At 30.6% G+C, this 15,266-nt stretch overlaps 1 protein-coding gene across 4 annotated transcripts; it reads left to right on the plus strand.

Annotated features, from left to right (window-relative positions):
• The first annotated feature begins 200 nt into the window (after positions 1–200).
• LOC148209731 (uncharacterized) lies at positions 201–13,941 on the plus strand. Of its 4 annotated transcripts, none has more exons than XM_088127662.1 (6): positions 201–348; positions 482–602; positions 1,018–1,102; positions 1,187–1,241; positions 10,929–11,402; positions 13,492–13,941. In XM_088127662.1, exons 5-6 carry the CDS (start codon positions 10,938–10,940, stop codon positions 13,576–13,578), a joined length of 552 nt encoding a protein of 183 aa, XP_087983788.1. In that variant the 5' UTR covers positions 201–348; positions 482–602; positions 1,018–1,102; positions 1,187–1,241; positions 10,929–10,937; the 3' UTR covers positions 13,579–13,941. The 4 variants fall into 4 exon arrangements, with proteins under 4 accessions (XP_087983788.1, XP_087983789.1, XP_087983790.1 ...); XM_088127663.1 differs by having other exon boundaries at positions 1,062–1,102; XM_088127664.1 differs by having other exon boundaries at positions 1,062–1,241.
• The last annotated feature ends 1,325 nt before the right edge of the window (positions 13,942–15,266 follow it).

A 15,266-nucleotide genomic window follows, 5' to 3' on the forward strand; every position in this document is an offset into this window, starting at 1 on the left:
ATAATTTTTATAAATATATAAAATAAAATAGTTTTCAAATGGGGTAAGTAATTTATTTTAGACTTCCAAAAATATAAAACTAACCCAGGTGATCTCTCTTTTATTTAATAATAATAATAATATTATTATTATTAATAAAAGCAAAATATGTTATTATTAAAACTAACCATGATTTATTAAAAACTGAATATTATATTGATATCACCAACTCCAGTCTGCGCCTCCACACTTCCCTCCAACCCCCGATTTTCCCTCTCAAACCCCTTCTTTCATCTTGTCGCTGTCGATCCCCACCAAAGCCGCCACCGTCGCCGCATCCTGCTCCAGCCACCATCTAGTACTCATCATGTATAGCTCTTGTTCATCCATTATTTGGTTTTCTCACTCTAAATTTCCAAATGATTCACAAATTGGAAGCACTTCGAGTGGGAAATTATCTTTTTTTTTTTTTGAGATAAAGATACATATATTTCTGCCACAGTAAATGGCCTTTTGAAGCAGTTGATATCCACCACGTTGTTGTTCTTAGGAGTAAGAGTGATGGAAAGAGTTTCCTCTTGTGTATTTTTGCTGCCCTCGCGTTCTATTTTTTCCTACTCAAGGTAATTTGTTGCTGATCTCATTCTCACTCAATTTTTTATGTGTAATTTGAAATTTGAACATGAAATCATCTAATTCTTACCAGTTTGACTTTGTTGTCTTTATTTTTGTATTTGATCTTGTTATTACTATTATTTTAGTCTCAATATGTTTGTAAAATGTAATGTATGTACTGCTCAATTTCATGGCCTTAGAATATCAATTCATTTACAGGTATATTCTATCAAAGTTTGTTGAAACGAATTGAACTGAACTGCCAAAATATTCCATTTTAAGATGTTTATTTGAGCTCAAAGAAATAGTTACATAAATTGTAGTGAGTGTATGGATAGATAGGATTACTTTTGATATTCGAACAACACATTTGGGAAATCTGTTAAGTTATTTTCAGAGCATGACTATTGACTCTGGGAACAGGACCAATCAATCTTTGTCATCTTTTGGTGCTTGGTCTTGAACAGATTCTTTGCCAAGAAGTTGTTCAAGGGAACTGTTGCAAAAGGTGAGGAATTGAGGAAGGTTCTCTGTCTAATTCCTTATAATGTTATCATATCCTTTTGATGGAAGGGGACGTCTAAATGTGCAGAGTCTGTTACGATTATGCAAAATTTTGGAGTCCAACTTGAAACTCACTATAGGAGGTAACTTTTTCCTTCTGTAAGTTGTTTCATTGACAAGAGCTTTCTTTTTCAAGGCATTATATATAACATTGGACACTGAAGTTTGTTTTTGGGACTTGTAATCCTTCGAGGTTAGTTAGCTTTAGTTTGTTTTTGGGATATGGTAATCCTTCGAGGTTAGTTAGCTTTAGTTCTTCATTTAGAAAAAAGGAAAAAAGGTTATTGGGAACTTCTTAAACCTGGCTTCACGTTGCAATACATTGGCAGTTCATTTAAAAATAGAACTATGAAAAGAAAGTCCAACAATTTTTTTTGTGTGTGAAAACTCTTGTTAATCGAATAGGACACCTAGTTGACAAAATAAGTATATACTACCTACTAATATTTACAAATTAAATACCCACATCCCAATTTCATGCACTCTATGATTTCATAATTTCATGCACTCTATGATTTCATAGTGTGTTTGTTGTCCAACAGGATTAGAATATGGATAGAGATTGGATTAAGCTAAGGATAGGTTTTCAAGAGAGTATGTAGAAGGGGTTTTACAATTTATAGAAGTTGCCAAATTTCATGTTAACGAGTTGGGAAAAACGAGATGACTGTCAAAATGTATTGGCAACTATTGGATATAGTGGAACAAAAATTATTCATTAATGAGATATCTCCTACTTATAGTCAATGGGTACATCATGGAGACCCTTTGAACTTAGATCGATATGTAAGTGACACACTGCCGTCCCATGATGACTTAAGTAGAGAGTGTAATGTTACTAGAGAAGAAAATGAGGTGTTCGATATGTTGAACGAACTGTGAGGTCCAATGGTAGAAGAGGATGAAGACGTAGAAGACTTTGCAAATAAGATGTCGGCACAGGGTTTTGAAAGGGACAATTCGAATGAGTTTGAGGATTTGATGAATGAAGCAAATCAAGAATTGTACCCTGGTTGTACACAAGTCACCTCGTTAGAATTTTTGATCAAGTTGATACATATCAAAATGCTTAATAAGTGGAGTAATAAATCATTAGATATGTTACTCCAATTATTGAAGGTAGCGTTTCCAATTGATATCTAGTTCATTCTATGAAGCAAAGAAAAAACTGTGTGGATTAGGATTAGGATATGATGCCATCCAAGCTTGCAAGTACGATTTTTAATGTTTTGGAAAGAATTTGCCAACCTGGAAATGTGTCCAGTATGTGGCGAGTCTCGATACAAAAGTTGCTCTGGTAGTAATAGTAGAAAGATCCCACATAAGGTCTTACGTCATTTTCCATTGATACCAAGGTTGAAGTCGTTGTACGCATCAAAACATATCGTAGCTGAAATGAGGTGGCATAAGGAAAAGCGGGTTGAAACTGAGGGTGTGCTACGACATCCAGTTGATGCCGTCGGGTGGAAGCATTTGGATCGTAAATACCCTCATTTTGCATTAGATCCACGAAATGTTCGATTGACATTAGCTTCAGATGGATTCAATCCATCCGGTAGCATGAATCATTCATATAGTATATGGTCGGTTATAATAATTTCATATAATTTGCCACCTTGGAAGTGTATGAATGAATCTTATTTTTTCATGTCATTGCTTATACCTGGACCGAAGTTTCCTGGAAAAGAAATTGACGTATATTTGCAACCATTGATTGTAAAGCTAAATGAGTTGTGGAATAGTGGTGTGCGCACCTATGATAGTTTCGGTGGGGAATATTTTAAAATGCATGCAGCGTTGTTATGGACCATTAACGACTTTCCTACATATGGCGATTTATCTGGATAGAGTACCAAAGGGTATCAAGCGTGCCCTATTTGTAAAGAAGAGACATCGTCGATCAGAATACGTGGTATAATATCCTTCATGGGACATCGTCATTATCTTCCAGAAACGCACAGTTGGCGTAAGAGTAAACAAATTCTATTTCTCAATCTCATTTTCTCTCTAATTCTCAATCTCAATTTCTCAAGTTTCAATTTAAAGGGTTTAAGTTTCGTCCAAAGGGATAGCTTGGGTGGCTTGGGGCTACGAGGAATATTCTTAAGGTCTTGGGTTCAATCCACAAGGAATGCAACTCCACCAAAAGAGCTATATTTACTTTAAAGTAATTATTTATAATCTCTCAAATTTTAATTTTTTTTTAATAGTAAAACATGTTGGGAAGGGGATTTGAACTCACAACCTCTTGGTTGGAGATATATGTCAATTACCACTGACCTATATATGCTCGTTTTGGCAGTACGAGATAATTTGTGGATTCTCTTTTATTCTATTTCAAAGTTAAGTTCTTTAGTTCGTAATATTAATAGTTCTCACTTTAGACAAAAATAATATTTAAAATGTTGTAAGAAATTAAAAAAAGAGAAGAAATATTAGAATTTTACCTCATAGATGGAATTCAATATTTGAAATGTTGAAAGTGGCAGTCGCATATAAATAGGTTTTAGATTTTTATTGTATTGAATTGCATAATAGTTCTCGTCATGTTAATATTGTACAACTTATTGAGCTTGATTGGATTTATGATCTTTGATTGGAGATATGAATCAATTGTTTGAGATTTTTTAAATGTTTTTTTCATACTTCGACAAAATATTTTTGTTTAGTATATTCTTCTACTATTTGTCAACTTATACCAAATTTACTTCATTTTTATTTTATGTTTAAGACTTATTCCAATGTAGATTTATTTAAATATGTGATTGAAAAAACGAAAGAAAAGTTTAATAAATATCTTGATGATTAACATATTACGGTTTTGCTTGGAATGTTTTTTATCCTAGATATAAAAATAATTTTTTTCTATACTTTTTCAAATTTATTGTTTGATACTAATACTGATAAAATTAATTATACCATAAATTCATTTCATTCTAAATTATATGATTTTTATAAGAAAACTGCAAATAATTATTTGCCATTGTTGGTGCATCTTCTTCGTTGTCATCTATCTATAATATATTAAAAAGTACGGATGTGGAAGAAACTTTTAGCAAATGAGTATCTACCAACCTGGATGCACTCATATAGTAATATTGTAATGAAGAAATAATTCTAAAAATAGAATATAAATAAAAAAATAATAAAAGCATTGATTTTATTTTTTGTCATTATTTTTGTAATTCTGTTTAGATGTGTTCATATTAATAAAGTAAAAGATATATAAATTTAATTTTTACAAATAACAAAATATAATTTTTTAAAAGAAAATGACTTAAAAATGTAAAATTATGATATGAAAAAAATTATTGGTAACCATTTTAAAAAATAACAAAAATGGTACAAAAAGAAATATATTAAGTCACATATTCTAAAATTAAAAAAAAACTTAATTTGAAAGTATTTTAAATTTTAAATTTAATAATTAAAAATATATTATTATATGGGTCGATCCAAGCTCGATCCAACTTTGACTCATCGAGTTAGGCCCATGTATTGAGCTATGAGCCTAGGTTTGACTGGTCGGGCCAGACTTAATATTTGAGGCCCGTAGAGCTTGGGTGGGCCAAATTTGGGCCATTACTTCTTTCGGTCAAGCCGAGCCGGCCTGACCCAATGACAAGGCTGAGGAAAGAGTAGTGGAAGGTGCTCACATTAAGGAGTGGCAAAGCGTTGCTACGAGCTCATCCCAAAACACTACGAAAATAGTAGAGAACCAGAGAGCATCAAAAGAAGAAAAGACTAGAGAAAGATCTAAGAGATCTAATATTAGTGGACATACAAGGGCTCAAATGCTAGAGCATCGATTGCAGATATACCAGCTGAAACGGTGATTCAGGAGAGAGATCATTATGCACAGATAGAAACCCTACTAGAACACCTCACATTTGCGGACATCTAGGGTTCGAGCTGCATTGAAGCAGAAGCAATCACAAGTGGAGCCTAGAGTTGTTCCAATAGAGTATAGACCAGCACCACTCTATCCTCATAGGTTACAGAAGAAAAACCAAGATGTTCAAGTTAGAAAGTTTTTGGATGTGCTTAAACAACTTCTGTTGGGATTTTCTCTAACTTTAAAGATAAGAGACACGTCCAAGTGTACACAGTGACAAGTAATACTTGGGAGTAATTCCAAGGTCAAATAATCTCAGACTTATACTTTTCAAAATGAATTTAAAGAAGTTAAATGGTTCAAAATGCAATCATGGGTTATGAAGAAAATGGTGATAAAAGTTGTCGTTTGAGATTTCAAATATCAAACAATTTTACAAAACACAACCTCTCTGCTTCTTACCCTAGTTTGATGGAAAATATGGAAAATACATACTTTGGAGAAAAATGTGCCAATCACAATCTGACTATAATTGAGAATCTGAGTTCTACTCTTTCACGAATCAATTTTAGTTTCTGTAGAGCCCAAACTAACCTACAATTATATTTCTATGCGTGATTACAATCATAGAGTGTACTTTTCAACTCATTTACATTTATGGGTCAGAGTGTCTATGTCCAAGACCGTGTTTTATGCGAAGTCTAAATCACATTCCATATTGGTTTTCTATTATTTCACCTAACCTAATCTTCTAAGAGATGAGCTTTGGTGCATAAATCAATTTCTCAGTGGCCAAATAGAATAAAGACGTAAACAAAAATTTTTAGACACCATCCCAACTATGTGCCAAATGCAATCTGAACAAATTTCCGAGCATGTCGAAATCAAATTATTTTGGCTAAGTCATTCCATAGAGAGGTTGAAAACTAAATTAATGCATAATTAAACGAAAGAAAATGCAAGAAAATATAAGAGAAGTAATTTCCATTGAATTAAATGAATAATAACGGCATATAAGGAGTTCTAGCTTAACCTTCTTCTTTTTCGAGTTTGAAGGGAGTTTAAACTCACTTAAGAACTTTAAAAGAATATAATAAGTGAAGAATAAAGGAAGAACTTGAATTAAAAGTAAAACAACAAGAAGTTTGAAAATACAAGGAAATAACAACAAGAAAATAACTCCAACGAACACTAAAGCTAGAAAATGTAAACTAAATCTAAGAGTGACTAAATTTGAGATGGAAAAGGATTGAAATGGGATGATGAACTGTGGGGGGAAAGGCTCACTTCAAAAGGTTTGAACTTCTCATCAAAATAGGAGGGAATGGATTGAGATCCTTCAAACAAACTTATCTCGACTTGGATGGACCAATTTTGATCCATTTAAACATTTGTGAATTGACTCCCTTGCCCTTCATTAAGTAAAACGCACGTTTTGAAGGAGTTGACCACCCAAATTGTGCCAGACGCAATTCCTACACAAAGGAAAACTGTGATTTTCTTCCAATTTTGACCACGTTTTTCTTACATTTTTATCAAAATACCACATATTGCAAATTATCCAGAAATGTTACATGCATGTTCTACTTTAAGAATATGTAAATATTTTTACTTAAAAATAACGGGAAAGGGTTCATTTTTATGGTCAAACAGGCCTATCGAGTTACATTTCTACATAAAAAAGTCAACCTTAACAACTTTACATCAACATTTCATTGGTGGGAGCGTTAGAGCAATTGCTGAATTATGTTAAGTTTTTCAAGGACATCTTAACAAAGAAGAGAAGATTGGCAGAATTTAAACGATAGCATCAATATGATGTTTTACATTTATTAAATTATTATGTTTAAAATTTTGAATTTAATTATAATTTATATTTTGTGACCTATGGAAGATATTCAAAAATAATAGTTTATAAGTATAATTTTAGCGGATAGCGTAGACTCCACAAAATTGGAGAGAACTCAATGGATAAAGTGTGGACAAACTTATTATGGCCGGACGCTCCAAATTGAGAATTATTAATTTTTAGGATATTTTATAAATAAAGAGATATAATAAAATTAGGAAATATGACAAATTTCGTAAACTGATTAGGAACTCTTTTATATAATTTATTTTCTTTCAAATATGATTCCCCAATTAGTTAGAGATTCTTTAATAGAGATAATTCATTTTAAAAATATGATAAAATTAATCTCTACAAATAGGGAGTCCTCTTGGAAGATCCATCATCCTAGTCCAGATGAAGATCTCTCCTCCCCTAAAATCAAAGCTTCTTCCTCTAACATGAGTGGCTAGACTTTAATTATTCTGATATAAGGGTGACTCAGTTGTAAGCTTGGGAAACCTGTGTATTACAAGATTTCTTCTTTTCAAGTATTGTATGTTTCTTTTTTTATTGTTTATGAACCATTGATATTAATTAAATTGACGGATTGATTCATATTGATTATTCTACTACTACCAATGAGTTTGTTATCCATAATTTTTATGAATAATTGAATTGTGTAGCAAGAAGTTGGCTTATATGTGTATATTTATGGCTTTTTTACATGTTACAACTTTCATAATAGACTTTAGGGAAACAAAAGAACATAATTAATTAATTTGCAGCTATGTCAAATTAATTTGTTTTGGTTTAGTCAAGTTAATGCCAAGTTAATATTATTATTTATTGATATAGAATGCTATTGTGTCCAGTTGATTAATTAATAAGATTTGATTTTGATGCTTGATTTAAGTTAATTAAATTAGGAGAATTAGAACTTACCATGACTGTTCCGAGTATAAGTAAACTAAGTTGTTGAATTAAGAAATCAACTTTGTGTAAAACCTATGATCAAGACTACAATTGAACGAATCTCACACATTTGGATTGGAAGTTTCGAAATATTGACTTTCAAATTCAAATTTTTAGTTTATTATTTCAAATTTTAAAATTCAAAACCCCTCGTATTAAATTTTGAGAAATTAGTTTCATTGGTTACTTTAATCAGTAATTATTTTGGAGGACTTTGATAACCTTTACCAGGATTGGTGGCAGGGTCAAGTGAGATTTGGGTAAAAAAGAGTGATGATTCTCAAACCTCTCTTTGACATAGACTTCTAGGTCACATGAGTTAGCAAAAAAATAAAGAATTAGTTAAACAACAAATTATTCACAATTTAAAATAAATAGACCTAGATATGTGTGAACATTGTATATGTGGTAAAGCGAATAAATTTGGGCGGTCGCTCTAATAAGAGAAAGTTAGAATATAAGCATGTCAACTTGTGGAGTCCTTTAAGTGTAGCAACCAATAGGGAGCTAGAAATTTACTATCCATCGTAAATAATTGTACTAGAAAGGTGTGAGTTTATAATCTTAAGAATAAATCAGACACCTTTAGTAGATTTGTTGAATGAGTAACACTTCAACAAAATAAGGCTTTAGAGAGATTGAATTGAACCCGATGGAGAAAGTAAGGTACATGCTGTCAAATTCACAACTTCCTCAAAAATTTTGGGGAAGTTGTTGTAACAACATATGCTACATTATCAATAAAGCTCATCTACTACCATTGATCTAAAAACACTCCAATAGGTTTGGCAAGGTAGTTCCTCGGATCTATTACATATGAAAGTTTTTTGTTGTGTATCTTATACTTATTCAAAAGAGGGAAGGTTATATCTAAGGGCTAAGAAATGTGTTAAGGGATACAAGTTGTAGCATCTAGAACCAAATAAAATCCTAATTAGTAGAGATGTTGTCTTTGATGAAAGTAAAAATGGGATATGTGGAAGAGAAAACTGAGCCTCCAAGAGACTTTAATAGCAACACTGAAGCCTTTTAGCACCACTTCCCTTAACTACTTGCCAATCTAGTCTAGTAGATAAACCTATAATAGAACTTGAGAATACATCATTTACTTTAGATCAGTCACATATCTATGAAGTAATAGAAGAGGAGGAAGTAGAAACTAATCACAATTGTCAATTGGCTAAGATAGAGACAGAAGAACCATTATAGCTCTCACTAGGTATGGATATGCTGAACTTATTTCCTATGCGCTAGCATTGCAAATGAATTTATTAACCAAGAACCTCAAACCTTCGATGAGGCCATAAGTGATGAAAACAAAGATAAATAGTGGGCTGTCATGAGGGAAGAGTATGATTCTCTCATAAAGAATAAAACTTGGATTATTGTTAACAAATTCTTAGATGCTAAAACAATAGGTTGCAAGTGGATTTATAAGATTAAGGAGAAACGTCTAGAAAATAACAAACCTAGGTTTAAGGCTAAGTTAGTTACAAATAGTTTATTCAAAGAGAGGGTATTGATTACCATGAAGTTTTTTCCCATGTTGTAAACACACCTCTATTAGAATATTGCTTGTCTTTGTTGCTTACTTTGATCTTGAGTTGGAGCATATGGATGTTAAAACAGCTTTCTTGCATGGTGAGCTTGAAGAGACCATTTACATATAGACCAACCTCTAAAATTCGAAGCTCCTAAACAAGAGAAAAAGATTGTCTTCTGGAAATATCTTTATATGACTTAAAGTAGTCTCCACGTTAATGATATAAAAGATTTGGCTCATATATGTTCTCTGTTGATTTCAACAGAAGCAAGTATCATAGTTGAGGTAAATAAACTAAAATGTATTTTAAATAAAGAATTGGATATGAAAGAGTTAGACAATAATGCTAGAAGAATATCATAAATGGACATAGTTAGAGATCGAAAAGAAAATAAATTTTATTTAAAAGGTCTTTATAGTCCATGCATTTAAAATAGTAAGAAGGTTAGTGTTCCTTTTTGCAAGCATTTCAAATTATCTAGTGATGATTCTCCCAAATCTCTTAATGAGATAAAAGAAATGGGTGACATTCCATCAGGTCCATGTAATTGATCATATAAATGAATAGAAGATACGTTGATGATTAGCGAAAACAGAAGTGGATGTACGTTTGGCCCGGAGGGGGCTTGAGCCACCTTGAAATTTTAGATATCCATAATTTGTACATAAAACTCAAACTAAATTATGATATGTATCTATGACTGAGTGGCTGACGCGGTCCCAACCCACCTCAAGTTCAGAAGAAAATAAGAGAATATATAAGTTGGTAGAAAAATTTAAAATTTAATTTTAGGTTGTTCCACCGCTTGTTCTTTTAAACCTAACAAAAATTATTTTCAATCATTTGTCGTCCTTGTAGTCTAATTATTGCCATCAATTTTTAATTGTCTAAAGTATATTTTATTAACTTTACATTATATACCATGAGAAGTTATTTTAACTATAAAATTATAGCGTAGCAACTACTTTTATACATATAATTATTATCATTCTTATCTTATGTTTTAATTATTTTATTTTGTTTATGTTATTGTAGATTTAATTTAGAATCTAAATAGAGATACTAGAAAAAGAAAAGAAAATTGATGGATTATCACCCCTATTGAATAAAGGTAAGAGTAGTTTTGATTGATATTTTATATAATTAATTTAGAAAAAATTATCCATAAAGAGAAAAAATTGTTATATTATAATTATAATATCAGAGCATATTTACAAAAAGAACTCTGGTACCTCAAAATTACACTTCTATTTATTTATTTATTTATTTATAAATGAGTGTGAAGCTCCCCTCAGCAAAATTTCAATCAATCTGAAAAAGAAAAAACTGAATACAATTTTTAAAAACTAAAGTTCAATGGCTAGAATAAAACAATGAGTTGATTTTTATGATTAATTTTTTCTAAAGAAATATCCACTGAGAACACATTAATATTATTTGATAAAAATATTTCCATCATAAAAAAAAAAATCGAAAAATTGTAGATATTTAAATCTCAAAATATCCATCCCGAGTCCTGAGGTAACAGAATCAATATCTTCTTAATCATCTTATGCCATTCCCTGAAATATCTGTGTTTTCTCTGAAGTCCCAAAAAATGGAGGATTCCGAATCCCATGCCCTAATCGAGAATTCCGATCCAATTCAGCCCCAAAAATTGGTAGTAATAAGAGACGACTATTTTCACCTGGAATCCCCTGTTTTTCCGCCGACTCGCCACGAAGATTTGCCAGTTCCTCCTCCACCCGAGGAATCGCCATCGCCGTCGCCGTCGCCGGCGACTTCCGAACCGGCGGCGGCTTCGGAATTGCGAGGCAGAGTCGGCGCTGAAGCGTTGAGGCTTCTGCGATTGAGTCGCGATGTTGTTAAAGCGAAGGGGATTTCCAGAATTCTCCGATTTAGATCCTCCTTTTTCGTCGTTCCGGTTACTGCAACTGCAATGGCTGCTCTGTTTCTGTTCTGTTGGTTGAAGCTGAAGATGCGGCTGCCATGGCGGCCACGAGTCTCGGTGAATCCAGATAACGAACAGCGTTTGCGTCTTCTCCTCAAGCACAAGGATCAGGTTCTTTCTACCTTCAATTCAACATTCAATTCTAAATTAAAAATATAACAAAGTAATTAAAAATATTGTTCTAATTTTTTTTAGTGCTTTTCGGATGGGTTTCTAGGGGGAAAACAAAATATTTTCTAAGTGAAACTTTATTTAAAAAAGAGGAAAAAAAAAAGAACTTATTAAATGTTTCATCGAAAGGTAGTTTTTTTTTTTTCTCAGAAGAAAAGAAGTAGTTTAGTGCTCTGTATTTGTTTTTCGAAATCTCTCAAATTACTTTTTGATTATTTATTTAAAAAAGAATACTGATACTTTTGTTTAGTGTTATATTTTTAATTGTCTATAAGTAATTTGTTTTAAAAAAATGTTTATAAGTAATTGATTCACTAATACATTTTAGAATAGGTTTTTTAATTAGTCAAAGTAATCTAGTTATATAGTTGATTTTGTGAAAGTAAACTCTATATAATTCTTGATTGCACACTTTTTCAATAATTTTTGTATAATTAAAAGTGATTTTAAAAGTGATTTTGAATTATTAATATTTGAAGTTGAGAATTTGATGAAAGTTTTAGAGAGATAAAGGTTATAGCGAAACAAAAATCTTAGAGGGAGACAAATTTTAAAATGCGAGAGACAAAAATCTTAGAGGGAGATAAATTTTAAAGTGTGAGAGACAAATTTTAGACTAAGAAATAAGTTGAAAGAAAAGAGAGTGTAAAAATTTTGAGAGAGAATAAAAATTTTTTAAGAGACAAATTAGAGAATATGAATAAATCAAAGATAAATAAAGTTAGAAACTGATGGGAAAAAAACTTTTAAAAATAAAAAAAAAATCTCAGATTTTAAAGCTAAAATAAGAGGAAATAAAAAGAAAGTCTTTTTATTCATTTTTACCAAAAAAAATCATTTGGGAATCACCTCAGGTGATTCTGATGGTAAATCAGTTCACTCTTGGTGATTTTATTTTAATATGGGTAAAATCATTCTCAAATATGTCTTTTCTATTATTAAAAAAAAAAGTGCTTAATATAAATCCTATTAATGTTTTGACCACACTTTTAAAATTGATTTCGATATGATTAATTTTTTTCTCTTATTTTCAAGTATGATTTTAGAATCATTAAAGCTGGTAGTAATTAAGAATGTATGGTAGCAACTAAATTTTATCCATCATATAAAGTTAAAATTACTAAAAATTACATTATATTTGTGAAAATAATTAGGGTGCCAATTGTGGTGAGTATACATATCTATACTCATCATCATCAAAAATTTGATAGATCAAATTTTTTTTTATATATAAAAATCTCTATTTTTACCATTTGAAAGAAATAAATATAATAAGAGATTGACAAAAGTTCCAGAGGGAGATAAGGGGAGAGAAAATTTAGAGAGAAAAATTTACAAATTGAGATGAATTTTAGAAAGGAAAAAATATAACTTTTTTCAAAATTTAAGATGAAACAGGATTAAATAAAATAACAATTTTGAAATTTAAAATGATAACTATTTTTAAAAACAATCTCTTGTTAATTTTTGATAAAAAATTACTTGGGAATAAAATCATTTTGACATTGTTAAAATCACTTTCCTCTATGTTTGGTAAATTAAGAAATTGATTTTAAAAAAGTTTAAAATCACTTTAAATTGATTTTTAAGGTATCATTTGAATGGTAATTTTTGAAAATGAATTACACTTAATCTCTTCCTCCAAAAGATGTGTTTGGGAATGATTTTGGTGGCAAAAATAACTTTTGTTATTGTCAAAATCATTTCCTATTGCTAAATTAGAAAATTTATTTTAAGAAAATTTAAAATTAATTAAAATTGATTTTTAAGATAGTGATTTTGGAAAATCAATTATATCCAAATGTCTTTTTACAAAACACTTATTCTACCATCACTCCCAAATAAACCTTAATTCTCCCATCACTCTCAAACACACCTTGAGAATTGATGGAAAGATATGGTAAGCGAATTACCGCTAAACTATGTTCGGTGCCGAGTTTATAATTGATCTAAAGTCTCACATTCAATTGGTTTGTTGGTCCGACTAATTATATCATTTTAACTTTATTTTTGTTTAATAAATTGTCAGAAGATCAGCCAACTGTTGCTTGAAATTGCACAAATGAATGAAGCACTATCAGCCCGTCGAAGGGTTGCTGTTGTGAGAATTAAATGACCAAAACGGATTGAAAATCCTTCAGTTTCTGGGTGGAAGCAGCTGCTGCTCAGTATAATTTTGATGGCAGTATCACAGTTATATATATATATATATATATATATATATATATATATATAGACACACACACACACTTTTGTATAATACATATTAATTACATATATATGTTAAAAGATATAAGATCCAATTAAGTAGTTTCAAGTTTAGACTCAGAGGAAAAGGAAATTATATATAATAGTAATAAAAAGCCAATCGGAGAACTTAGCTTAATTAGGACCTGTCTGTTTGACAACGTATGGTTCCGACTTTTTATTTCTTGTTTCTAATTTGTTAAGAAATTTGAGCATTTGACAACTATTTATATTTTTTGTTTTTTATTTTTTATAAAAATTCTAAAAATTATATAGAAATTTTAGAAATAATATAAACAAGTTTCCGTTTCCGTTTCCAATTTATTTTAAGGTAAATAAAAATCTTATTTTATTATTCTTGAATTCATATGTGCGTTGGGGCTCGGAAATTCTATTTTTCTTTAGATGAAACAATAATATAATAAACGAAAATTTTACAAACCAACTCTTAGCTGAACATTTGTAAGCCAAAATGGTAGATTAAATATTGTTTTTTGCCATTTATGGTTTTAGATATTCCTCAGATATTGGGGTATCAGAAGTACTTGCTCCTTGAATAATTTAGAATAATTTAAGGAGATGTTTGGGGTGATTTCCATTACAATTGTCAAAATCACTTACCTATATATTTGGTAAATTAAATTGATTTTTAAGATATGGATAGGGATTTTCATACTCCCAAATAAATCTAGTCAGGTGGATTTGTTTTTTCATTTTAAAGTAAATAATTTACAGAGTTTTTGGGAGTTAATTTAGTATAGTAAAATCACTTTCATTTTCATTTATCATTTGTTGTAAGTTAAAAAATTGATTTTAGAAAAATATAAAATTATTTAGTTATTACTTGGTTGGTAATTTTAGAAAATCAATTATCTTTAAATCTTCTTTTTCAAAATCACTCATTCTACTATCACTCTTGGGTGCAAGACGAACCTGATTAAGCCGACTAAACCGACCGAACCCGAAGGTGGTTCGATTTCGATTCTGATCGGGTTGGCAATTTCGTCTTAGGAGTATGTTAAACCGAACTTAGACAGTTTGGCTTTGAGTTTGGTTGTACCCTAACTGCTAGCACCCGAACAGAACCGTCTGTTTAATAGTTTTTTTAATATATATATATATATATATATATAACTTAAGCATTAGCTATTAGAGATACTCAACGGAACCGATTGCCGGAATTCATGGATTCATTCAAATTTCAAATCCCAATTCCCCTTCAATTTCGCAATTTTGATTTTCGAACTTCACAATTTCGCACGCCTCATGAAGATTCATCATTCAAGTTTAAATTTTTGATATCTCATTATTCCTTATTTCTTGAACTCATTATAACTGTTGGATTTTAAACGGTGAAAGATGAAATTAAATTCGTGTATTAAGAATATTTGATTGTTATTGCGTAACAAAATTGTTTATTTTTCAACTTTTGTGTTAAAATTTGTTAAAGTTACAAATATGTAAAAGTTAGATGAAGTTATCAGTTTTTTCCTTTATTTGGTTAAAGTTACAATTGTAACGTGTTTAAGTTTCTTGGAAGATGTTACACATTTAGAC

Source organism: Momordica charantia, assembly GCF_013281855.1.
Source record: "Momordica charantia cultivar OHB3-1 chromosome 8 unlocalized genomic scaffold, Mcharantia_2.0 BLBB01000008.1, whole genome shotgun sequence".
Lineage (NCBI taxonomy): Eukaryota > Viridiplantae > Streptophyta > Magnoliopsida > Cucurbitales > Cucurbitaceae > Momordica > Momordica charantia.

Excerpts from the sequence above, each read along its gene's own strand:
- LOC148209731 (XM_088127661.1), top strand. The coding sequence starts at position 10,893 with ATGCCATTCCCTGAAATATCTGTGTTTTCTCTGAAGTCCCAAAAAATG. Across the intron at positions 11,403-13,491 it reads TCCTCAAGCACAAGGATCAG|AAGATCAGCCAACTGTTGCT; the intron begins GTTCTTTCTACC and ends ATAAATTGTCAG.